At 37.6% G+C, this 27,217-nt stretch overlaps 1 protein-coding gene across 1 annotated transcript in view; it reads left to right on the top strand.

Moving 5' to 3' along the window:
• The window catches only part of stxbp6 (syntaxin binding protein 6 (amisyn)), a 59,956-nt gene that overhangs the window by 29,762 nt on the left and 2,977 nt on the right, over window positions 1-27,217 (top strand). Inside the window, exons 3-4 of the mRNA XM_053509856.1 lie at window positions 18,319-18,449; window positions 18,576-18,741. Coding sequence (XP_053365831.1) covers window positions 18,319-18,449; window positions 18,576-18,741 — 297 coding nt within the window. The remainder of the gene's footprint in view (window positions 1-18,318; window positions 18,450-18,575; window positions 18,742-27,217) is intronic.

Genomic DNA, 27,217 nt, shown 5'->3' with positions numbered 1-27,217 from the left:
AGGATTGCATTTTTTGTCAGTGACAGAGATGATGTGTTCTGTTGAAGGAGCATTGGGTAACAGTAGTTTAACTACTAACTTCTTTACAAAACCAATAATTGCTTTTTTACACCATTATCATCATCTAATACAATAACTGCATGGTCAGGGATTTGAAAAGCACTAAGTAACTCCCACAGTAATAACAAGCTATTAAATGCATTGATGTGTCAGGGGCCTTTTGCACGGCTCTGCTGGCAGTGCCAGCGCTTTGGTAAAGATTGCAGTGTCTGGCTGTGACTGGTTCTAGTGTTTATTGTGTTAATGAAGGTCACCCAGAGCAACAGCTGGACTTATTCATACTGTTCCCACACAAACGCAGCAGGAAGGCAGGGACTCGGGCTGCTGCCCACCAGGGCCATGGAAATGCCATATGCTCCCACTCTACCCACGTAACGCCTCGCTTCTAGTCTGGTTATGAATTGCCTCTGCATTCGGGGGGTTGTATTGTTGCCTTCAAACTCTTATTTTTCTGGCGTGATGTGCGATAACTAGATATAAAGCTAGACAATACACAAGGTTGGAGCTGTCAGTAAAACCATACGTCTTGGAGGAGATTTTCCTTTTTAACAAATGCAGTGGCAGTTTATTTACTCCACGATGTCATATCTGGGATGGCTGCTAGCAAAATACAAATTATCTATGCATTCACAATTGTATTTTTAGACTCTTCGAGATTCTTCTTTTTCTCTTCTTATACCTTGGGATCATTTGTTCAGTTTGTTACTACTGGCATGTAGGGTGCACATAGTACACATAACTGTTGTGTACAAAGTAAATTGACTCGCAGTCAATTTACACAGATGAGAATTGACCTTACAGTGAACAAACACAAAGGGCACATAATGGCCTCTGGAGGTGGAGTCCACAGGACAATGACGTGAGTATGGCATCCATGCTCCTGCCCACATGCTTGTGATACTCAAATGAGCTGTTGAAATAAAGCCCTGTATCTCCCCAGCGCCTGCGCTATTGCCAGCAGGGCTCTGGCTACTGTTGACAGGCTGTACTTGGGTTACGACTCTCTTAAAGGTTAGACAGTACTATAACAGGCATTTCTCTCTGCGAAGTTCTGGCATTGAGCTGAAGCTACAGACAAGGCACTGCATGCCTCCGAGAGCCTCCTGCTCTTGTGGGCCGCCTGGTGCCACGACATTTATGAGTTTGGTATTTCTGTTGAAGGGCACTGATGGAAACCCTCCCTGACAGCTTGGACACTGGTACTGGTAGATAATTGGATTGGTCTCTGGTCTAAGATGGAAGGGTATACTCAAATGATGACCTTTTTAAAATTAATAATATCGCCTTTAAAAAATATTCGCTCGTCTGCCTTCACATGCATATGAACTTAACATCAGAGTAACATCTAATTCTTAATGCATAAGGTTAAATATGATGTTGGCCCCATCCTTTGCAACTATAACAGCTGCAACTGCAACTTTTCTGGGAAGGCTTTCCACAAGGCCATTGTGTTTTATGTTTATAGTAATGTATGAACAGGAAGGGGACATCAATAAAGTTGGGAGCATGAAATTGCATTCCTGTGCAAAATTATTGTTGTTTTGACCTCACAAATGTGCTTCTGGAAGAATGGTCAAGAATTTCCAAAAATACACTCTTGTGGAAAGCCTTTCCAGAAGAGTTGAAGCTGTTCTAGCTGCAAAGGGTGGGCCAACATCATCATAAACCCCATGGATTAAGAATTGGATGTTACTCAAGATTATTTGCGTGTGAAGGCAGGCGAGTGAATACTTTTGGCAATATAGTACTGTATATGTGGAGGACTCTTAAGATGCTTGTGTTTTAGGTTTTAAGTCTTTTAATGTCTTCTTTTTTCTTTAACAACATTTATTTATTTTCTATAAGCATGTTATGGTCAGAGTTGAGCCTACTCTGGGAACTCGGTGTGAATACACCCTGAATGGGAGGCCATTTTGAAAGTGCACCATGTAAATGCATGTTCACAGCTTGGTGCTGTTTATTACAGCCAGGTCAACCCTCAGCATTCTCATTCTTGAGAGGTATGAGGAAAATCCACATAAACACAGCTAGAACATGTAAAATTACACACCGGCAGTAACCTGGGCTATGGATCAAATCTGGGAGCTGGAATCTGTAGAGCTGCACACAGCTTCTTATTTTATTACTCATGCGTCAGTTCAGCTCAGAATGCCAAACTTCTTTTTTTCTTTTTTTTTTTTTTTTTAATCTGAAGACTTACTTTTCCAGCTCCTTCAGTAATATTTTCCAGATGGAAAGATTCCACAAGCCCATCCTTTACTTCTGCTTTACTTCATTTAAGGACTCTATTTGTTGCTGTAACACAGAGGAAATGCTTTTATAAAGGGAAGCTAGAGGGGAAAAAAAAAATCATTTCACTTTCTCCACATCATGATCGTCTTGTGACCCCACTCAAGGGCGCTGTCTGTCTGGTCATGTGTTAGCTCAACGTGTTTTTTTTAGTTTTATCCGTGCTGCCAAGCATTCCAGTTGTCAGACTGAAAAACTAAGTCTGATATGCACTTCCTTAATGAGGATTTTGGAAAGAATTTAGAAAGATTTGTTTTTGGTAGTGATGTGAATTTTCTGGAGATGAAAAGCCATCAGTCATATTTTGATATTAGTATATCTAGGGCACTATGAAAAACCTGTGCTAAAAAGAATAGATTTGGTTGGAGGCTTTGTGTGTGAGCGTGTGTAAGCGCCTCCTTACTATTCATTGCTTTCCAATGAGTCTTTTGTTCCACAGTTTCTTATTCCTAAATAATTATGGCATTTCATTTACAAGCAGTTTTAAAAAGCATTCATGAATAAGAAAGTAAACATGTATTGGAAAAAATAAAAAAACATTGTAGTGCAAATAATGATTTGTGCGCTTTATCAGTCGAAGCAAATTTGCAGAAAGCCTAAGCCCGAAAATGCTAATATGTGGTTTGGCTCAACCATGAGCTGTTCAGAATCTCAGCCTCCATGTTGGGAATACCAGATGTCTGTCTTTCGCTTGGAGATGTGACAACTGGTTCCTGTCATATACTGTAGTTCACTGGATGATGGACTATATTCTTACTATGCAAATGTTATTCAGATCCTCCTGTAGTTTCACTTGACTGTTAGGTCTGCAGGGCATATATATAGAAGGTTTGAGCGGTTATTTTTATTTTGGTTATTGCTAGATTTGTGACTTTGCCAAATCTCTGTAAAGAGCCCAAAGTTTGCTTAAATAAAACCAGATGGCCAAGCAGTGATCTGAGCCACGTGAAACACTCTCTTCATGTTATGTGACGTTTTCTGCATTCCATCAGGGAATCATTTAAGGATATGTCTACACCCATGGAATACAGAACCCAAGATTATTGATCTTGTTGTGTACATGTGTGTTTATCTGTCGTAGGGAATTGGCTATTTATGTTGCCTTTGTGTACACACCCTGATTATAATTCCTTTCTCTTAATTACTCACGCATGCTTGCCCGCACCTGTATACAATGTTTATACAGATTGCTCATTGTCATGTCTCAGAAAATAATGATACAGAGACTATAAAGGTAAGCTGTTTAATGAAAAACATTTGAAGGCTTGTCTCACATTCTTAGACCTGCTTAAACGTTAACATATTTGAGATCTTTCCAAACACATCTGGACCTGTATGCTGAAACGGTACAGGCAGAGGAGGAGGGAAGGAGCTCAGAGACATCACGACACATTATCTGTTTTTTTTTATCTTGTATATTTGAAGTGCCTCAGATTTCATCATGACTAATATAACAACAGTCTAAGCGTCTTCATTAGAATGTGTTCAGAAGTAGTGGATCATTTCCACTTTATAAAGAGAGCAGCATGAGGAGGTTGTAATACGAGAGAATTTTCAGCTCTCGTACTGTGTGTGTTTGTGTGTATGTTTTGAGATATTGATGCCTGGAGTATAAGATTGCAGTGAATACAGCAGGTGTAGATGTTTGATTAATTTATTTAAAAAATATATATATTATTAACTGCTTTGGGGTAACGTTGGATGTTTTTTTTTTGTTTGTTTGTTTGTTTTTTTCATTAAAAAAACTGCATAAATTTGCATCTGTGACCTTTCTTTCTTTCTTTCTAACAATTTTATTTCATGTTATGCTGTTGTTGCTTTTCATATATACCACATCACTTCTGTTTGCTTTACCGGGGGAAATCATATCTATTTGCTCTTCTGTTTTTTCTGATTTAGACCCCCCCCCCCCCCCCCAGCAGTTAATGAAAGTGTTAAAACAACTTTGTCTTTTTCCATTAAACCCAAAGCTCTAGGGGTCTCTTGCAATTCCTGATTCCCCAGGTCCAGCTATATGATTTCTCTGTCCATTTGTAACATGCTTCTGCCGCAATGAATGATTCTCTCCAGCACTCTGGTTCTTTATTCTCCTGGTCAGTGTCTAGAGCTTTTAATTAGCTTCTTCTGCTAGACTGCAAGGGTGGCTTTAAAAGTCTTTTCAGCAGTACCTCAGTAAAACATTGGTTGGGGAAACGCTCTGACCTTGATGAGCGCCACACTGGAAAAAAGTCTGGATATTCGTTTACTGATGGAGCCCCCCACCCCCTCCCCACAACCTTCTGTCTTTAATAGCTTTGCTACCTCATTTTCAACTCTAAATGGATACAGTTATGCACAATTTAACAGATTTTGACATTAAGCAATATTTGTGATGTGCCGTTTTGTATGCCAGTTTTTCTTTAATCTTTAATGTATCTTCAAGCCATTAGCTTCTTTTGTTTAACAGTGTTTTGTAGGAGCTAATGAGGCAGAAAGCCTTTAGTGCAGCACAGTAGGGTGGGTGATGGGGTGGGCACCTGTGCATTAGCTAACACACACAGGAGGCCATTATTTTCCCCACTCTGCCAACAAAGCTGTCAAACTGTCACTGAGTTTTGTTGCAGAAGTTTTAACCAACAATATACACCAGTCAGAACATAACATTCTTGTTGTGTTCGCCCAGATGAGATTTTGCCCCTACTGTGACACAGGTTTGATTTTTTTGTTTTTTAGATCGGATCTGAGTCACTTTTATATGTAGTTTTAGATTGGATATCTGTTTTGCTTTTGGACATGCATAGGGCGCTCGCTGACGTCATCAGTCAGCGCTGACAGCTCAGTGCTTTCATAGCAGTGCTTGTAATAGCTAAAGAAACAGCTAAAGCGAGGTGTTTAGCTTTCTTCCTTTTTTTGGTCCTCAACAAATACAGCCGACTAACTGCTCATCACCCTACAGAGCAAAACTGCATCCTAAAAAAAACTGTATGTTAAAATTGCATCCAATGTTCGAAGTGAATGAGTACTTTACAAATATGATGTTTTAACCCATATCATGCGAGCAAAGACACACCAATGCATGCTGTTTCAGAGAAAAGACGCTTGTAATTATGAATGTGGACCATCACAACATGCAAATCCAGTCTGAATCGAACAAGTCTAAATCTTAAACTTGTGATTGTGTTTCTCAAACCGTTCTTGAACCATTTTTGCAGTGTGGGTGGGCGTGTTATCAGAGAATACTGTTCATGGCAATGAATGGCAAGACCCAAGGTTTCACAGCAGAATTTTGTCCAGAGCATCATACTGTCTCTGGCAGCTTTCTTTCTGTCCATAGTTCATTCTCGTGTCATATCTTCCCCAGGTAAGCAATATGCACACACATTTTATTGATATTATATCAATAGAAATATAAAAGGTAGTATGCTGAATTCAAACAAAAGGAGGAAGCCAGAGCAAAATTTGTTTTATTGATCATTCAGTGCCCGGAGTCCAGGGCACAGACACTCGGGCAGTGTGGCACGTGCTAAATTTATGGTCACAAATGCTCTCCAGCTTCTTACTCTGATTTCCGATGATCATCCTGTAGCCAGCCTCTTGAATCACCATCTCCAAATTACTATTTCACAAAAACTCCCTGTTTGCCTGTCCTTTCATTGCTTTGTGTTCCTTATCTTCTGTGGCAATGTCCTTTCATTTGAAAAGTTGGCTGACTCTTTGTAGTTATCACTACATACTCGCTAGCTACGGTACTTACTGTAGTTAGCTTGAGGCTAAAACTAGCTAGCACCAGACAAGTTGCAGCCAGATCATTTCCCCCGTTAAGCAAATCGAAGTGATTTGGTGGCTGCATGTGTTACTTGAAGTCTAGTGTGTGTGTTTCCTTCAGTGTACGCTTGTGTGTCGACTCGCCCCCGCAAAGCTTAGACATGCAGACAGCAGAGGAGGAAGAGAAAGAGGCTGCTTCACCTAAAGGATGCCTTAATAAACTTAATTACATGATTATTTTGGTACAAACATTTACCCGCCATGTGGTGGAGAACCCTCTAAGAATTACTTGCCAAATGGAAAATCTACCCGCATTTTGCTCTTGGCACTTTGGCAGCTTGGCGGGTATTAATTTCAGAACCTTCATCCATCCACCCATCAATTTATATTCAGAATGCTAGGTTTAATATATTATACTGTATAAACTTTTTCTTTGAGGTGAAAATGCATCCCTGATTTTAAAAAATGAATACAAAGTCTAAAAGTGGTGCATGGTGCAGAAGTTGTGAACTATGTATAAGCATCTTTTAGGCATACAGTATATTCAAGATTTAAAGAATTTTATTAATCCCGGAGAGAAATTGCTTATACTTGGTTACAGTTGCTTACAGTCATATCTTCCTCAGAAGGCTTAGTAGGTATCGAGGGTTCATGGACCCATGTAAGAATATAGTCTACTGGTCATCCATTTTAACCACCAATCATGGTGAGAATCAGCTAGATGAACAGAAAGTGCCGCCAGTATGGACATACTGTAATTAATCTTGGAGTTTGAAGGTGCATGTTGTTGTCAAGGCACCGATGTTGCTTTTTGAGGAGTGGCATGTTACAGTGGGGACCTGGCATCCATCTTGCCCAGTTGGTCTGAGCATTGTATGACCACAGGTCAGTCAAAGTATAGTTGCAGGGCATGCATTAGACTAAACAGTAGACTATAGATTTTTTTTTTTTAAATGATTGTTTGCAAAGCCAAATAATTAAGTTACAGAGCTTGGTACTGTGATCTTGTGCCCGAGTTTTTGTTTAACCATAAGTCATCTGGCCACCAAAAGATGCAAGGGAGGTTTATCACGAAAGCATGCACTTCTCATGTGTTTTTTTTTTTTTTTCATTAATTTTAGTTTGGCATCTTGCATAGGATTATAAGGTGGGACATTAGGGTGCTCCAGCACAGGAAAGAGACCCCAAGCTGGACTCTTTGAGACTTATGGTGGATTGAGTTTCCTTGCTTCTATCAAAGTCTACAAAAACATGCTAACTGAGGTGGTGTTGTATGTGCACTTGATTTTAGATGAAAAGTTACCAGTTCCAAACCTGATGTTGGGACAAAACATACATTTCCTTTAATAATCATTGGGATCAAGTCATTTATACATAATGCAGAATAGGACATTCAAAAGCTACAAACAAATTTTTACTATCAAGAGAAAAATTTACCACAGTGTTCATCATGTAAAACCCTTCTGTCTATGAAACGTATTTAATTTGACTGTATTAACATTGTAACTGAGGTGGTGTTACTGTACATGTGCACTTTATTTTAGATGAAGAAATGCCAGTGTCCATTTTGCAATTTGGAAACTGGCCAGTGCACTAGATTCTGTCAGTGAAATGCATACCGTTATTGGAACAGCTTTCATCCAAGAGCATGCAAGTACATTGATATATTTCACAAATACTGTCCTCATACAGTATATCACCTCAAGACTCTGTTGGAAGCTTTTTGCACATGAACTAGAGAAATTTTTCTGCAGAAACATGCATGCATTACCACTATACAGTACTACAGTTATACTAAAAAGTCTTATGGCTGACATCCAAAACTTTTCAAATACTTTTGTTTCAACAGCAGTGATAGATGACCAGGAAAAATGACAAACAGGCTATTTATTTGCTGTCTCTCTGTGATATGCAATGGTCTCATTGAGTTGTGTTATTAGTATTTATCATTGTGTCAGGCAGATGAAATAGTATGTTACTGATCTAAATGGATTGCTAATACTCAGTTCATTCTTTTAATTTTTCCTTTTTTTCTTGCTGGAAGGTGTAGCAAAAAAAAAAAAAAAGGGATTCAACCAAGGTCATGCTTCTTGAGTGGTGGCAGTTTCATGCTGCAGAGTCACAAACTATTCCTACACTATCAAAGGAAAAGACAGGGCCTGTAATTAACGGTCTATTTTAAATGACTCTGCAAATGGCTTGCCCTTTGAAAAAGCCCTTGCAACTAATAACACCTTAGTAAGCACCTAGGTTCCTGAAACACAGAGACACAGGGCCAATGATCCCCATGTATCTTGATCAGAAGAGCCTGTTTCTTTGTGTAGTTCTGTATTTGTATGTATATCAAAAAGCATCCACATTGACTTCACATCTTTTATATGTAGTTCCGAACAAGATATTTAATATTACAAGACATTATTTTAATTAGTATTAAAATAATAAAAGACATAAAAATAGTCTTTGAAGATATTATTCCAAGGATGTCCTTCCTGTTTACTTGTACATTTATAGCTGTATCTACCTCAGCGCCAAAATATACAGTACTGAAATAAAAAGATGAAGAATATTAGCTTTTAGTCGTCTGAGTTTATTTGTTCTGAAAGAAACTAACATGCACATTATTAGCGTATTGATTTACCACGGGACGCGTAATGTAGGTGTTTGAAGTGTGTATGCACCACCTCGCTGTAGAGAGTATCCATATCATTCACACAGATTCTTAAACGTACTGTATCTCGGAACAAAGGTTTCTGCAGACTCCTGCAAAAGGAGACGATTTGCTAGCGTAATGTTAACACAGTACACTACCAGAACAGTTTGATTTTGTAAAAATAGACAGCATAAACGTGTTTCTTGGTGCCTTCCTATTAAATCTTGGTCCCCATTCACGGCCACTTCCATATGAGCGGAAATAACACTTTACTGTGAATACTTTTTCCTCCGTCTAGAGACCCTTTTCCAACAACTACTGTACGACACAACTTCCCTTTCACTACTGGGAACACGTGTGTCTGGAGCTCTGCTCCGTTGGCAAATGCGCATGTTTCAGTACTGTATACAGTATTTTGGCACATACTGTACATTGGAAAATGAGTTATTAGTTTGATTCAGCATTCACATTAGACTCTGTTTCATCACCGGAGGTTAAAGCTACTTGTGGCATGAACGTCTCTTAACTAATCACTAAAACGCACACAATTTCTACAATAATATACGGTATGTACAGTGCATCTGGAAAGTATTTACAGCGCATCACCTTTTCCACATTTTATGTCATGTCACAGCCTTATTCTAAAATGGATTAAATTCTTTTTTTTTTTTTTAGAATTCTACACACAACACCCCATAATGACAACATGAAAAAAGTTTACTTGAGACTTTTGCGAATTTATAAAAATAAAAAATAAAATTTAGAAAGCACATGTACATAAGTAGTCACAGCTTTTGAAATGTTTCTGCAGCTTAATTGGAGTCCACCTGTGGTAAATTCAGTTGATTGGACATGATCTGAAAAGGCACACACCTGTCTATATAAGGTCACACAGTTGACAGTTCATGTCAGAGCACAAACCAAGCATGAAGTCAAAGGAATTGTCTGTAGACCCCCGAGACAGGATTGTCTCCAGGCACGAATACAGAGTGCCCAAGTGGTCAGTCCAGAGGTGTCCCAGTTACGGACCCCAGCTCAGCAAACACAAATAACTCCATGCTCACCCTGCCAGGGCCTGCTCCACGTCCAGCCACGTCAGCAGAGGCATCATCCAGTGAGAGCCGTGGGTGGCGCAAAAACCCGAAAATACCCCAGTATCAGCCTGGTGAGGACATCGAGAATTATCTTCTTTGCTTTGAACGAAATACAGTACCAGTAACAGTACCAGGTAAGGACCTGGGTAGAAGAACATGAACCTGCAGATGGGCTTACAGCAGCAAAGGTGGCACAGCAGTACACCAACACCCGCCAGAAACTGTCAGCATGGCGCCAAGTAAACCCCAGCACAGCAAGGTAAGCTGGTGGAGTCTGAGACGAGTAAATCAGAAAAAGACTTGCCAAAGAAATACTTTGTATGTTTTAACTTCCAGCAGCCTGGCCATAAAGCCTCTGTATGCTGGTGTGTAAGCCTAAGTTAGCAGGAGTATGCTATGTGCCTAGGGACTTGGACATTGATAATATAAACAAGGCGGAGGATGGGATGGTGTGTAATGTCTTGGTGAATGGTATACTGTTACATGCTCTGCCTGATGTTTTTCTTGGTGCTTCTTTGTGCTGCTTTTAAGTGACATCTATTCCTCAGTGAAAAAGACTTGCGCTGTAATGCTGTTTTGGAAGAGCAGATTGTTTCAGGCTGTTGCAGGCATGTTATTGTGTTTGTAGATAAAGCCTCTGGGGTATTCACGAGTACAGCGTCAGCCTTCACGTCTATGCTGACAATACATAATTGCAGTTGTGTATGTACAGTATCTATTGCAGCAGATATTTGCTGATGCTCTGAACTCATTTACTGTTTGTGTAGACAGCAAAATGAATGCATGGTAATTTCCTTTGTTATGCGCATTTAACAAACAAATGTTTTTATTTTATTTTTTTAAATGTTCAAGGATCTGGGAACATCAGGGGTTGTGCTCTGCGTGTCAACCCAGATATGAACATATTTGATGACCACTGTGACAGTAAATAGTATTTCCTACATATCAGTATGATGGATGGATGAGTGACCATATCTTAATAGAAATATTATCAGACACATATCCAAAAAAATCTTGCTCATATCCAGAAGAAACTAAAAAATAAAAGGTTTTAATTTGACGACATGCTTTTTGAAAACACTGCTGTAGTCTTAAAAGAGATCACTATTTTGTGGACAAGCCTACATAAAAAAAATGGTTGAGAAATGATTGATAACAAAAAGCATGCCTCTATTAGAACCTTAGGTTCCATTTCTCCAAGGTTTTGTGTAAAACGGGATGAATTATGATTGCTTTGATTCAACAGATTTACTTTTGAGTACTTAAAGCATTTAACTAATGAATGGTATGGACTACGTGTTGTGTACGAAACACGATTATGGTTTCAAATCTTTCTTCTACAAGGAGAGTTAAACCAGCTTGACAAAAATATATTGGTCAAACTTGCTTACATAAATCCATAATGATTGATTGATTCATTAATTATTAATGGAGACTGAACGTTAACACATTTTTAATATACTCTTAATTGAAATGGTGGTATTAAAACATAAAATCCTTATGAAGATCTTCAGTTATTGTATTTTTAAAAGTATTGTATTTTGTATTTTAAGAGTACATGTGTGAGAATCAAAACTCAGCAAGTTACAAGGTATCCCTCGTTTCCCTACATACGGGAAATTAACATAATTAAGCTATTACAGTATATGCATAACGCCAGATGTGTTAACACAAGTTTATAACGAGTAGCAGTGATGAATCTGGAGTTGTCTACAAAGCAACGGCAATTATTTTAAAAAATGTTTTGTAATTAAAGTTACATTTGATTAAAAAAAATCTTTAATTTCCCCATGTACGGAGATGTTTAAGGCACACTGTATCTGATGGTGTACTTCCCTTCATGTTCATATTAGTTTGTCTGTGGTAAACAAGAATATACTAGTAGTACACCTAAATATTTACATTTAATTGTCAAAAAACAAGAAGAGCACATTAAATATACTGCATATGATTCTAGTTAAATCCACTTAGTTTTCTAAAAGATCACAGATCTCTGCAGTTATAGAGCTGAATAATTGTCTGGTGTCATATTCGTGTTGAAGTTCAGGGTACATTCACATTTTTCTACTTTTGTTTTTCTTTTATTTCCAGGAAATAATGAACCACAAATTAAACTTGTTTTTCCTTTATTCGCCAGACTGTATGTTATGCTCCATTTAACATTTTTTTTTATGCTAGAGTTATTTTTGCAGTAACGTATCCTCTGAAATTCATTATATTTCTTCCACTTTCAATCTTACATATTCTGATTGGTTTCTCACAGTGAGGAGTTCTAGTCATTACACAGTGGTTTTGTGATGAGATTTTACATTTGCTTGTAGAAGACTGTTTCAGCATTCAGAATTTGAATGCGCAATGTTTTAATTTATACAGTACTGTGCAAAAGTCAAATTACTGCTGTTATTTAATAACATTTACTGTATAGAAAAGAACTAATTTGCAGCTTGGTTATAAATCAGTAAAATTAGCAATTTAAAATTGATGGCTCCAAATTTAACACAAATGGCCCCTTTAATTTTGGGTGTACACCTAGACTTTCTAGATGTGTGTTAATGGAAGGAGTAAGGGGAATAGGCCAAAATCTCTCATTTGTATTATTATTATTTTATTTTTTTTACAGAGATGGTGCCAAATTGATATTGGTTTCTAGGGTTTGGTACCAATTTGGCACAGGTATTGTAAAAAGCCCAAATGAAGCCTATACATTGTTTGCTTCAGTAAAGTACTGAAGATGTTTTTCACCAAGGGGTTAAATAATTTTGATATAGTAGTGTAATCATAAAAATGTTGTCTTTGGAGAAACTTTTTATAGTAGTTTTGTTAAGCTGTTTAAATTAAGTTGCATGTAGCAATTTTAGCCAAAAAAACAAATTTTCAAGATTGGTTGAATAATTTTGAGTGCCACTGTGTATGTACAATGTGTGTATATATAATATATACATACATGCATACATGCATGCATGCATGCATACATACACACACACACACACACACACACACACACACACACACACACACACACACACACACACACACACACACACACATACATACATACATATGCATGCCCACACAGTTGTTACAAAGTTAGTACCCCTTTTTTAATTCAATGTGTTTTTGTGTAAAATGTAATAAAATTAGTATTAGGCAAATACAACCTCACGAATAACATAATTTTTTTTTCCACTGTGTCATTATTCATTAGACAAAAACAGAAGAAAAACAAAAACATTCGGATAACATGTGGCCCCATGATTTCAATAGCTTAGTAGATCCACCTTTTAGCAGCAATAACCTAAAGTAATCGTTTCCTGTATGACTTGTGTAAAGAACTGCATCCTCCTTAACAGACATCGTAATAGCTATATTTATTCCTGACCAGTTCCCACCTTCTCACAGAAGATCCAACATTTATAGAACTCCTGGGTGTGATCTAGGTTTTAAAATACATTCCACTGTGTACCAAGCACTGCTCTGCTTAAATCAGACCACTTTCGTCTGTCTCACCAGGAACACAGATACTCCCCATGAATGATAAACAGCAGAGCAGACTTGGAATCAAAAGGAGAAATTGAGCAAAGCTCTCTATCTTGAATGGGGCTGTGATGGAGTTTCTCATCAGCAAGCAGTTAACTCTCTTCTAAACAATAGCTGTGGTAAAGTACTTTAAGCTGACTTGCTGTTCTTTTTGAGCTTTCTGAATTTCTGTTCACATGAGAACAAAAAGATTTTAAGTGGCCTGTAATTTCTAGCTCTGTAACCGCTGTATCTTAACCTATTCTCACATCTGCACACTAAGGCCAGGTTACTGTATGTCTTTTGTTTATGTCATGATCAGGAGTATAGCAGATTGATGGTAGATTTTAACTGATGGTAGATTTTGATGGTGATTCGTTGTGATAATTGTTAGATCCACTTTGATGTTACAGTAACACAGACTGAAACTCTACCTGTCCAGGAGTCTAGAAGTAGCGGCTCAAGAGAATGGATCGTTTTTGTGTAATAAGTGTGTTGCTCTGCCTTTACTCAGATATTCAGTTGAGATTGCTACTGTAGCATATTTTCAAGCACACCTTCATGCCCCGTTTGTTTCTGCTCCTGAGCCTCCGAGACACACAAGCTTTACTGACTGCTAAACATAACCATCCTGTCTTTATGTAAAGCGCTATACAAATAAAATTGAATTGAATTATGTATGGTAGTTTAATTTAAGAATCATCATTTATCATTTTAAAATCAGAATTTCACTACAAAATAGTTAACCATGAACCATGTATGTAAATGTATGTGTGTGTATATATATATATATATATATATATATATACACATTTATATACACATTTCTATATTTTTTAGTAATATAAAAATAACTGATTGCTTAATCCTTTCTTTTTACCCTTGCTCCTAATTGCTCCATAAATTACTTAGCCAATTATGAAGTAGGCCAGTATACCGCCTGGCTAAAGAAGTCATTATTTGGATTTAAATAAGCAAATACCTAAAAACCTTTGCATAATTACTTTAGTAATTTAACATGTTTTGCTTGGCAACAATTCTTTTAACAATTGTTTTTCAGCAGACATGTCCCATGGTTGCAGAAAAGATGTTACTACAGTATGTTGCAGAAGGGTTATTAGAAAACAACTAATGAAATTTTGGATATTCCTGGAATTGGACAACTCTCCAGTGCAGTAGTGAAACCTGGAAGGGACAGTGGAACGTCAACTTTGTGGAAGGAAAGTGGTAAAAAAAAAAAAAATCTTTTTTGACCGGAGATCATTTCAACCTTTGGTAAAATTGCATCAATAATAATGAAAACAAAGCTATGTTTGCCACAATGGTGCCACAAAAACACTAAACACGATACTAAACAGCGGTGCACCATATGAAAACCACTTGTTGACTAATCTGAATAAGAAATGTCTACAAAAAAGGGGCAAAAGATAAGTCATATTGTCCAGATTTGCCCTGTTCCATAGCTATGAATGTGTGGTGATGTTCCAGTTTGTGAGGGCTAAATTCTGCAGTGTTATGTGGCAATAAAATGAACATCTATGGATTTGTTCTTCCCTGATGGCACAGGCATATTCCAGGATGAAGAGTGACAATTTTCAAGTTCAAATTCATGAAAGTATTTTTTGGAGCATGAGAAATTCTCTCACATGGCCACTACAAAACCTTTTGGAATGTTTTTGGGATATGTTGGAGAAGACTTTACAGAGTGGTTTGACTCGAGACTCATCAATACAAGATCTCAGGCAAAATTAATGCAACGGACAGAAATAAATGTTATAACGTTGCATAAGGTTGTCGAACAATGTTGCACTGAATGTGCACTTTAAAAAAAAAGTGTAGACATAATGACTATTAAAATCTGAAAACGTATGTAACCTTTCAGTAATATAGAAGTTCTGTCTGGTCCATGATTGTGCATCACACTGTGCCAAAGTGAGAGCAGCTGTTGGACACAGAGTGTTACTTGGCAGGCTTGTAGTTGGGTAATGTAATAGTTATACAACAGTTAGTCAAAACTTCTGGCGTACCTTCACATGGAAGCCCCAGCACTTACAGTAAACCAGCTTTATCTGTAATGGCTCTTGTTTTGGATGCTGGTATGTGCTATACATTTAGAGGGTGTATTTTCATCCAGTAACTGACTATGCAAACATTTATTTATTTTAAGGTAACAAAAAAAATCGTCTGCTTATACTTAAAAGACAAATGAAGATGTGATGTTTAAAGCATTATAAGAGGAGACAGCTGCATGACTCATCTGTTTAAGTGTTTTCAAGAAATGTTAACCTAAACCCAGCTGTTCTTCAGCAATCTCATGAGCGTTGGAAAATGATAGACTCTGTTCGAATATTCAATCAAATGTTGTTCCAGTTTTAAAGTCAGATCTCTCGTGGATATTAAAAGATGGTTTGAATAATACCTCCCATGTTATTTAGCCGTTACGTAACTGGCTTTTGGATATTGGCAGCAGATTACATTAAAACTGTGCTGGCCACAAAAATCTGTGATTAACAGAAAATCTGTGAAATATGGTAATAACACATTTGTCAGTCAAAGCTGTTGAAGGTGAGAACAGAATGTCTGCACTTCTTGAATGATACACAACATATTTTTATTCAATCTCTCTTTTTTTTTTTTTTTTTTTTGTAAAAGTCAAAATGTTTCTTTCTTCGCAACTGGATTTGATCCAAAGGAGTTGTGGTTTTTGCGAAGCTTTGTACATGTACAATAGGTTTTGGTGCTCCAGAAAACTGCTCAAATTTACCCAATTAAAGAGAATTTTTTAATTGCAGTGTTTCACAAAGAATAATTTCCTCAGTTATGGTATGATGAAAATGCCTTTTTCTTATTATTCCAACATTCTCTCACTGTAGCTGTGTTAAAAAGAACGATTAAGTTGGAACATTTATAAAATTGAGCGAATCCACAAAACAAAGCGTGGGTTATCCTGCACTATGACCCCAGCCCCTAAATCTAGGATATGTGAAGAAAATAATTTCATTGTACAGTAATGTATAAGTGACAAATAATTTTCTTACAGTACCTCAAGTCTTTATCAGAGCACCACAGTCTAGTGTGTATGGGACGGGGCTTAGCAGACAGTTAAAGATTGTCGTTCCCAGATCTCGGTCTGATCGAATATCTGTGGAATGTGCCAGACAAACAAAGTCTAATCTGCACACAAATGTCTCGGTGCCAGACACCACAGCACACTGCTGAATTTCTTGCCCAGTAGGTTTGCCCAGAGCTGCTCCAGGGGCACCTACACAATATTGGGCTTAATGTTTTGTGTTTTAATGTAATTGGTAGTCAGTGCACACACACACACACCCACATGCAAACATACTGTACATACACACATGCACACATACTGTGTACATAAAATACATGTATACATAAGTACATACTGTAGATGCATGCACGCACTCGCACATGCATACATACATACATACACACACACATACAAAAACAAACAACCTGAACCACTGTTTTGAGTTATTGCGGGTCGATCTGTAGGTATCTGTAGATCCTCACATGTATGAGGATCCCGTATGGCTGTTTTGTAAATAATTTGTGTTATCTGTGCCCGTATACTGAATTGTTGGAGTATCTGTGACTTTATGTACTGCTGCCATTTTTTACTTTAGTGGTTTTTTGCTACGCAGTAGCTAATGATATCAAGGGGACACTGAGCCATGGAGGGCTGCAATTCTAAACCCATAGCAAAAACATGAAAGGGGAAATTGGGCTTATTTAACTAAATGATTTTAATCAACATTTAATCAACCTTAATGTAAGGAATAATCATTAGCAACTCTGGAAATTGGTAATTTCTCTAGAAAGTGCTTTTCTGCTGTTCTTACAAATAGAGCACTTTACTGAGTAATCTGCTGTGTGCTGTTCTAAGCTGTATGTTTCTGATTAATGATCTTCACAACCTCTTATTCACTTCCAGTTTAGTTGGAAATTCCATACGTCTTCATTAGCTACTCTGACACTTTTATTAAATGAGCAAATTAATATTTATCAAGCATATGGGACTCATGCAAGGCGTGTTATTGAATATAAATGTATTTGGGTCAAATTGCAGAACTTTTAAAAATGTAATATTATATTCAGACGTATAAGTATCTAAATTGAAATTTATCGTATGCTGCCTTTATTTATAAAGCTGCATTTACTGTACATAGTCTGTGTAGTTATAATTCAACTTTTCATTTGGAATACTTCTAAAACTCTTCCTTCAGCAGTGTGAGGGCTGAGGTTGGGCTTGGTCATGTAGATGAAATCAATCCCTTGAGGTCCCAGTAACCATAAACAACAAAACTCTCTTCCAGATGCCAGTTTAAAGGTGAAACTGAGATGAAGGCGGGGAGTCGACCTGCACAACAGGGTGGGAGTGGGAAGTGGAAAAATGTGGATGAGAAAAGATATTAAGGAGGGAAAAGAAGACATCAAGGACGCGGATGTTTCTGTGAACAGTAGAGAAGCAGAACCTCGTGTGAAGTTTGCTGTGGGTTGGATCATAGTGTGACCTGAGAGGGCAGAATGAGCTCGTAAACTCCTCTGAACGTGCTGGAATTGTGATTTCATCATCTCATCCGACATCACAATGCAGTGATGGTATTTACATCACCTCAGATCACAAGCCTGTGTCACATGTAAGAGTTTTTGTAGGTTGTTGAAGTGTTGAACACACTGTCAGTGGTAGCATGCAAGTTAGATGGAAAACTTTCCTCAATACCGATCAGGTGAATGGCACAATTTATCAGATCTCCCACACGGCAATTTCATCTGCAATATCTGAGAAGAATCATGATACGGATATTTCATATTTATTGACCACCTACTCTATGTTGTCTTCATTGAGAGCTGAGTAAATATTCTGGTCCTATAACCTGAGTTTCCAACTGTTCCACACTTAAACATACCGTGTAACATCCATTTCCTTTATTCTCTATTCAGTGACCAATAAGAAGCCAGCAGAGATTTCTATCACAAAAGTAAAGCAGTTTGAGGGCTCTTCCGCTTTTGTCCGGAGATCCCAGTGGAGTCTTGACCAGCTGCGGCAGGTGAACGGAATTGACCCTAACAGGGTGAGTCACATAATCATTTAAAGTCCCTGTGGGTGGCATCGGGCATCTTCATTCTTATTTTTATCTTCCTATTCTTGTCATACTTTCTATCTCTCACTCTTTTTCTCTCTTCCTGTCACGTCACAGGATTGTCCAGAGTTTGACCTGACATTTGAGAACGCGTTTGACCAGTGGGTAGCCGGCTCAGCTGGGGACAAGTGCGTGTTCGTGCAGGTCCTACATAACACGTGTCAGCGCTACAGTGCAGAAAGGAAGCCAGAATTTGTCAATTGCCAATCCAAACTGCTGGGAGGTGAGCTTGAGCAACGTGCAGTCACGATGCCATACATTCCTAGAGATCTGTAGCTCATGTTGTACAGTATCACAGATCTGTTGCATGGCATTTTTCTTACATTATACCAGACTGCTTTTTCTGATGTTTATTTATTTTTTCTTTAGCTTTAAGCAAAAAAAAACAAAAAAAACATTTGTGCTGAATATGATCCAAAAATGTGCTTAAATGCCTTTTTCCTCCCATAAATGTTTTTAGAGATTGATGAAATTGAGCCCTTTGGAGTAATTACCTCCACAATATTTCATACTTTAGCTTAAGAAGAGTAATGACTTCGAAGACACACTAATGTTTTTGCAATTTAAGCTGTCAGAAAAAGCAGTCTGATTAAAATTAACCCAAATAATACACTGATAAATATGTTAATGTTCATGTGAATATCCTGTATTATTGCACAACTCTTGATGGTTATTCCCCTGAGAGTCACACTGAAGATGTTGGCTCGTAAACCTTTAAAATCATTGCTCAGCTATTCACCTTCAGGACCTACTATAAATAATTTATAATAAACAGTGAAGATAATAGGCTATATGTGTAGTTACAGAAGGAGGAACGAGTTTGAGTAGTTAACGTAAACTGGTGTTCTCTGGAGTCCTCCTCCCTAAAGTTCCTCTTTACTCCATAAAGTGCAGCTGGAAATCAGCTTTTACATCTTTGCTAAACCCATGGAAGCTCTGGTATACTGAGGGGACTGTTTAGTGTGGACAGCAGTGTGAGGCAGGCCACGGGAGAGTAGGGACTCACAGCTATATCAGACACATGCCTGGCACTACATCAGCACCAAAGAGACTGTTGAAAATCGAGACAGTTATAGTTCTGTCTTTTAAAATGACAATGATTAATGGTTTCAGAGGGTCAGTACACTGCGTTAAAATTAGAAGAAAGTTAGACAGATGAAGACAAGACGTTTGGCTTCAAGGCAGTAATAAAGGAGGAACCATTCTGTCTCTTACAGTCTAAGTCTCACACCAGTGCAAAACAAATATCATGAAGCTGCTCAGGTGTGGGACAATAACTGTGGGGGATACATCATCTGAAGCTTATAATGTACCTGAAGTATTACACATTGGATGTTGTAGTGCTTTTGGACATAATTGCTGCTCAAGGATTCTGACGTGACTCCAATACAAATTAATACCCATATGGACCATTACACAGCATTCATTCTTGGCTGATATACAGCATTCTGCCTCAAAGCTGTAGGTCTATATTAACAAATAGACATAAACATTTAAATAAGCAACCACGATGTCAATTTTACTGGTTTTTATTATTAAGGCTTTAAAAATTATTTCTGGATCCCTCTTATGTTTGTTGTTCTAAATACAGTGCAGATTCATTCATTACTGTCTATTGCATGATACATGCATCTTATTTTTTAAAAACTCCTCTTAGGCTATTTTCTTAGGGAAAATTAGGGTGCAAAGTAAAAATACGTCTACTGACTTTCTGCATTTGTTTAAACAGTAAATCAATTATTCTCTCTTTTGGACAAGATTGCTGGTCAGCTGTCTGACTTTTCATCAGCATGCGTAATGTCTGTTTAATCATTTTTGTATTGTATGAGTAAACTTTGGATAAATATTTTAAAACGATGAGTGTGCAAGATTAAGATCTATGAGTGTTTCATGTTTTTGTCTTGTTCCTGCCAGTTTATAGCTGCACCTTTTTCTTGTGATTAGAAACATGTTTACTTTAATCAGAGAAAACCCCACACTGCATGTTTAGTAAGCAGAAATTTCCACAATTTTTTTTCCCCACAATTCAGGTTATGAAGCATTTAAAAAAACAAAACAAAAAAATAACAAGTAAAATTTTGTAAGCTATCTGCATCCATTTCTGCATTTGTAATAAATGATAACATAATGTTATGTGTTTTAAGCTTTCGTTTCATATAAGTAGCACTTATTTCCCCTGGTTTCTACCTTAAAAATCTTTCGCATCCTTTGCTGTTATATTAGAGGAGAGATGAAACATAGTGGAATAATTAGATAATCATCATCTGGAACTTTGACATGTTGAATAGGCATCACTGCTAGGAGTCAGCAGTAGATCTCAATTTGTTGTTGCTAGTTGCTTTGTTTGGCTGATTGCAGTCTTAATAATTAATAGATAGTGTTGAAGCACTCCTTTTATAGCTGGGAACTTTGAGGCATAAAGTAGATGTTGACTTTAAAACTTTTCTTCCTTAAACCTGTATTTAAAGCAAAGCCACTGGAAAATAAATCACAGAAAAAAAAATGAATAAAAAAAACCAAACCCATCAGTCAGAGTTCTGCCACTAATTTCTATAATGTTACCAAAAACATATTTAGGCAGCACGGTGGTGTAGTGGTTAGCACTGTCGCCTTGCACGTTGCATGTTCTCCCCATGCGGAGTACCTGGGTTTCCTCTGGGTACTTCGGTTTCCTCCCACAGTCCACAGATATGCAGGTTATGTGAATGAGTGTGTGAGTGTGCATGTGTGTGTGCCCTGCGATGGATTGGCACCCTGTCCAGGCTGTACTCCTGCCTCGTGCTCTAAGTCTCCTGGGATAGGCTCCAGGTCCCCACGACCCTGAATACAGGATAAATCGGTATAGAAGATGAAAGAGAGTAAGTGAGTAAAACATATTTTTTTATGGAAAACTATATGCGCTTTTTCTGGTAATACATTGGGCCAAATTTGCCAAGTCAAACATTTGTTAATCTAAGATCTTAATAAACATATTGACATGAGAAGAGTGTTTCCCAGTTTTTGTAGGGGTGTATCTACAGTATATAACATTGAAAAGGATTTAAAGCTTTTAGGGATAAGTCATTTTGGCCACATTCTCATTACCAGCCTGGAGTGACTACTTTCCAGGTTTTTTTTTTTTTTTTTAAACTCTGTGACTTTTTTAGGGTCTCTAATCAAATCTGAGTCCCTTTCATGTGGTCCCAGATCAAATATACACTATACTGCCAAAAGTTTTCACTTGCCTGCCTTAACATTCATATGAACTTGAGTAACATCCAATTCTTAATCCCCGGGTTTTATCAGATAGGTAATAAGATGTTGACCCACCCTTTGCAGCTATAACGGCTTTAACTCTTCTGGGAAGGCTTTTCACGAAGTTTGAGAAATTTTTGACCATACAGTACTTCTAAAAGTGCATTTGTGAGGTCAGGCACTGATGTCGGACCAGAGGGTCTGGCTCACAGGCTCCACCCTAATTGCCATGCAACCGAAGGCAGGCGAGCAAATACTTTTGGCAATGTAGTGTATATCCGATATGTGTTGACACAACTCGAATGAGAACGGTCAGATCAGAATTCATTCCAATTTCATTGGAATGCTAGCAAAATCTGTTAAAACAGCTAAAGAGAGGCTAAGAGATGTAATGTGTTTATAGCCTTCAGGGTCAGTGGTTCAACTTTCACCAAACTGAAAGTAAAAAAGAACAACAATACAGAAAAAGAGAATGCAAGAGGCAGCTCAGTGGTTAAGATCCAAAATTGTTTAGAAGGCCACAGGTTTGCATAAATTATATATGCTATATATATATATATATATATATATATATATATATATATATATATATATATATATACACACACACACACACACACACACACACACACACACACACACACACACACACACACACACACACACACACACACACTGTGTATATAGCCCAAATTAGGTTAACTGGATTAAAATGGAAGAGAATTTACAAAGCTAACATTAGTGAGTAAGATTAATAGAAGGTTGTTCAAATAAGCCATCAAGCCACCAGCCATTTTCTTTGTTGTTTTCTGTAGCACAGGAACAATCAGTAAATTCAGTCATTTACCGTTGCAAGATCTTTTTGAACAGAATGAGGAAGACAGTTATGTCAGACCCAGGTGTGCTACTTCAAGCAGGCAAGCAGAATGACTCTAAGATTTGCCCTTGAATTTCAGTTAGACATCGACAGGTGTGAGATGTTTATTTTTATTCTGTAAAAAAGTATCTTTTCATAGCTATTGCTGCCAGCGTTGTGCTCTATTTCCATCAGATTGTCAAATAGAGTGTATTTCTATAGGGGAGAATTAATAAATAATTGTGACAAAATGGAAATGTGTTTCTCTGTTACCTGTCTTGCATAATCAAAAACAATAAACACATTGTTCAAAAAAAAAAAAAGATTGTCAAATAGAACTGTTCCCATCTTTAGTCTTCTTGCATCTGAGTTATGTCCCTAAACTAGAACAACATAACATTTTTAGAGAGAAAACCTAAACCTATATTTAAATAGTAGAGATTATTGAATAGCAGCCTTTTGGGGGCAGGTAATCATTCGCCAAAATTTAAAGTATAATCTGTGTAAAGAGTAATCCTGTTTGTCAGTCTGGAGCTTGGCATTAATGCTGGGCTATAGTCACCTCTCTGCACCATGAACCTGCTGCTTTGCGTGCTTCAGTTCACTGAGCATTCACCGTGTCAGGATCTTCGAAACTCTCCGAAACTCGCTGTGTCAGGAGCTGTAACCAGGTTAATTTGCACAAGTGTTTTGCAAATGACTTTGCTTAGATTGTTGTACAGTAGAGCTGCACAATTAATTGCACAAAAATCTAAATGACTTAATGGTCCTCTGCAATTATTTAATCGCAGAAGTCTGGAATTTATTTCAGGTAATATATGCACGGTCAGGAATATATGTAGAGTTTGTTAATAATTTAATGATTTGTTCATTAAAAAAATAATTTTAAGGTGATAAATAAATAATGAATAATATATGAAATTATGTATATATTATAAACATCCTCTTAATGAGAGAATTTGTTTAATTATTCATTAGCCTTGCTAAAAATATTTGGATAAAGGCTTATACATTTAATAGTTACATATTATAGTTTAAATTACAATGTGTTAACATAATTACAATTTTAATCTTACTGTACATCTGCTCAAAAAAACATGTTTTGTCTATGAGCAATATACCAATGAGTCTTTATAGACAAATTGTAACCAACAGGCAACTGTAGTTTATCATAAAATGTCAATTATTACAGTTTGCTAAAGTGAAAAAGTCCATCTGTGATGTGTTAAGCCCACATTATACTGATATCTGAAGTTTCCACCCACAGCAGATCCTGTTATCTGTGGGATGCATAGCAAAAAGGTCAGAATATTCAGCTGGAGCAATCATAAACACATTTGAGTGTGCACAATAGCAACATTAGCATGGAAAATGTCAGATTAATGTCTGATTTTAAACATGCCTTGGCCGTTTGGAATGAATACAGAGAATAAAGGCATGGGGAAAATACGCTCTCCGTCCATTTTATGTTTATATCAGGGCCAAAATCTCAATTGTTTGGTCCTAACTAACTTTTTATTTACATTTACAGTATGTCATTTGGCAGACGCTCTTATCCAGAGTGACTTAATTTTTTATCTCATTAAACATCAAAGCAGTTGAGAGTTAAGGGCCTTGCTCAAAGGTCCAACATCGGAAACTGTGTCAGAGTTGGGACCTAGGACCTTCTGATCTATCGCCTTGACCACTAAGCTACCTTTGCCCCTATGAGCAAACAAATGACCTCAGTTTAACAAAAGAATTATAACATGTCAGTATGAAGTCATTTTTTCCTACAGTAATAATAAATCAACACTCAAACCAGGTGGAAAAGAAATAATGACCACCTTCATACTTCCATAATCATTAAGAGAATAATCAGCAGTCATGTGTTACTAATGAAACACACAAGATTAATTCACAAGCAAGGAGTGTGACTACCTCTGTAAAAGCAGACCTTTTAAAAGATTTAGAAATAAAGAAACTCAAAGGGGGCATGTTCAGCAAATTTAGTCCGCAAAAGATTTAGTGAGTTCAAATCTTTAACGCTCTAACATAAAAAAAAAAACGCAAGAGCTACATCATGGAACCATCAGGCCTCTATGAGCACATTGTTCATGTTCATGACAGCACAACCTGTAAAAAAACAAACAGTATACTGTAGCATCCATTGAAAGGTGGCTAGGGAAAAGCCTGTTTTCTCCAAAAGTAATTTGGGCACGCGAAAGGGTTTCAAAATTGTGACCGAACAAACCACAAAAGCTGTGCAACAATATCCTTTGCAACAACGGCAAAAAAAAGTGTAGTCGGTGGCTTCACATGAAAAAGCATGTGCTAGTCTGTGCCCTGCCTGGTTGCTCACTGTCATTGATGGGGGAATGCCCTAAGATACGGGCACAAAATTAGACACTACTAAATTAGGGAGAAAACTGTAGAAAATCCCACAGGTGGGCGGCTAACTGTCTGACTAACTAGGACAACATAATTGTTATTTAGGCCCCTAAAAGTAAAACCACAGAATTGACGGAGGGTGTGCTTTTTCCTTGTGACTGTAGTTTTAGAAGGCCGTCTTACTGAGAGAACCATGTAAAAACATTGCATAGATCCACTGGGTGGCCAAAAAAAAAGTTGAACACAGTTTATTTTATTCAGTGACATTTAGCTTTGATTACAGCACACAATTTATGTGTGAAAATGATTCCAGAATCACTTTTTCACAATTTGAGTCCGATAATATGGCCATGTCACCAGGGAAGCAAAACTGTTCATTCAGTACATCAGCTGACTTTTTATTGCCAGAGAACCATATCTTACATTGCCAGAGAACATTGCTGAACAAACCCAGATCATAACAAAGTGTACAATGGACACTATGTGTGATGGGTGCATCGCTTCATGCACTTTTCTTCTTACTCTGACACATCATCAACATGACCTTTTTCCATTGCTCCAATGTCAAATCTTTATGCTCCCTAGCAAAAAGAAATTAAAAGTAGTTTTCTTATGGCCACTGTTTAGACCTAATCCTGTGAGATTTTATCACTTTGTGTGCATATAAAATGCTCTTCCTTTCACTATTAAACATAACCATACCATGTTTTTAAAGTAGTTTTTATTTTGTTTTTTTTTACATGCACATACATTTATTCCACAAAATTGACATACTCATTTCCCTAATTTACTTTTAATTCTCTGAGTGGTATAGAATCAAAAGTAAATTAGGGAAATGATTATGAAAAGTGTATGTAGAAAATATGCGTAGAAAATATATCTGTAAATGGATACAGGAAGAAACCTTAAGAGGAACAGACTTAACAAGGAACACGTCTTTATTTGGGTGATATCAGAAAGCAGGGATTAATTTGCAGTTGTACTGTGTGTTAGGACGCTGGCTCTATTTTTTATTAATTTTTTATGCAGAACAATATTTTAGCCTGTCTGTGTGTGTGATTTAAATGTCAAATTGCACATATATTTAATAGAACAAATATTTTATAGATTAAGTCAGTAAATAGAAGTTTTTGTGTTGAAAAACCACCTGACATCACCATGACAGCAAATGAAACCTTTGTGTTTTCAGCTGTCTGATCCGTCCCATCTGCTGCCTTCCGACATTTACATTGTTCTCTGAACTGATCTGAAGCCGCTTTTTGTTTTCAAAGTCTCCTCTATTGTCCTGACTTGTGTTCTGCTTCTGTGAAGAACCATTTGTTTTCAACTATGAACCAGGAAGAAAGAGTCCTTTTTGTTCATGGAGCGGGAGAGTGTTTGGTCAAGCTGCAATGTGTCTACAAAAACAAACAAACCAACACAAAAAAAATCACCACTCTTACACATATAAGCGCTGATGTATGGCTCTAAAGTGAGGACATGTGGAGGACTATTTCTTTCATGGACTACTTTGTTAGTATAATAACAGTGGCAGTCTGGAAGCAGCCCAAATTATATAGCTTGTCAGTGGGAACATCTGCAGGGTTGGGCTTGTCAGAGGGGACCGCATAGCCTCCCCTGATCTCTACGGCTCTGTTGATATGGCGCAGAGACATCCTCCCTCTGTTGATATGGCGCAGAGACATCCTCCCGTTTCCATTACCAGCTCATTCTCTGAAAGGAGGGGAAATGGGGAAAGGGCTACAGAGCTAAGAACAAAACACTGTCTTCTGTGGCAGAGAGCCAAATTTCTGTTACCGAGGCTTACAGTAGAAGCCAAATGTTGGAATATTCCACTTTGTTATGCAATACTAAAAGCTAAAATGTTTTTTCAACCTCACCTGGGTAAAATATTTAAGATAATCCTTGAATGTGCTTATAGTCAAAAATGACTTTGTCCTTGGTTGAGATGCAGCCTTAAGCACAGTCTGTTTTAAACATTCATATACACTGATTAGCCAGAACATTTAAAAACATTCAGACCCCCTAGGTTTTAGGTTCCTCTTGTGCCACCAAACCAGCTCTGCACCCTCGAGGCATGACCACTCACAAGGAGGTATGCTGTGGTGTCCGGTACCACTGTATGTTGCAAGGAGTGGCCTCTATAGCTCAGCCTCGTTTGTTCAGCACATCCCACAGATGCTTGGTCAGGTTAAGATCTGGAGAATTTGGAGGCCAGACCAGCAATCGTGAACTCTTT

This window comes from Clarias gariepinus, chromosome 13 (genome assembly GCF_024256425.1).
Source record: "Clarias gariepinus isolate MV-2021 ecotype Netherlands chromosome 13, CGAR_prim_01v2, whole genome shotgun sequence".
NCBI classification, from domain to species: Eukaryota; Metazoa; Chordata; class Actinopteri; order Siluriformes; family Clariidae; genus Clarias; species Clarias gariepinus.
Note: the sequence above shows the minus strand (reverse complement) of the source record. Positions and strands in the feature narration are given on the sequence as shown.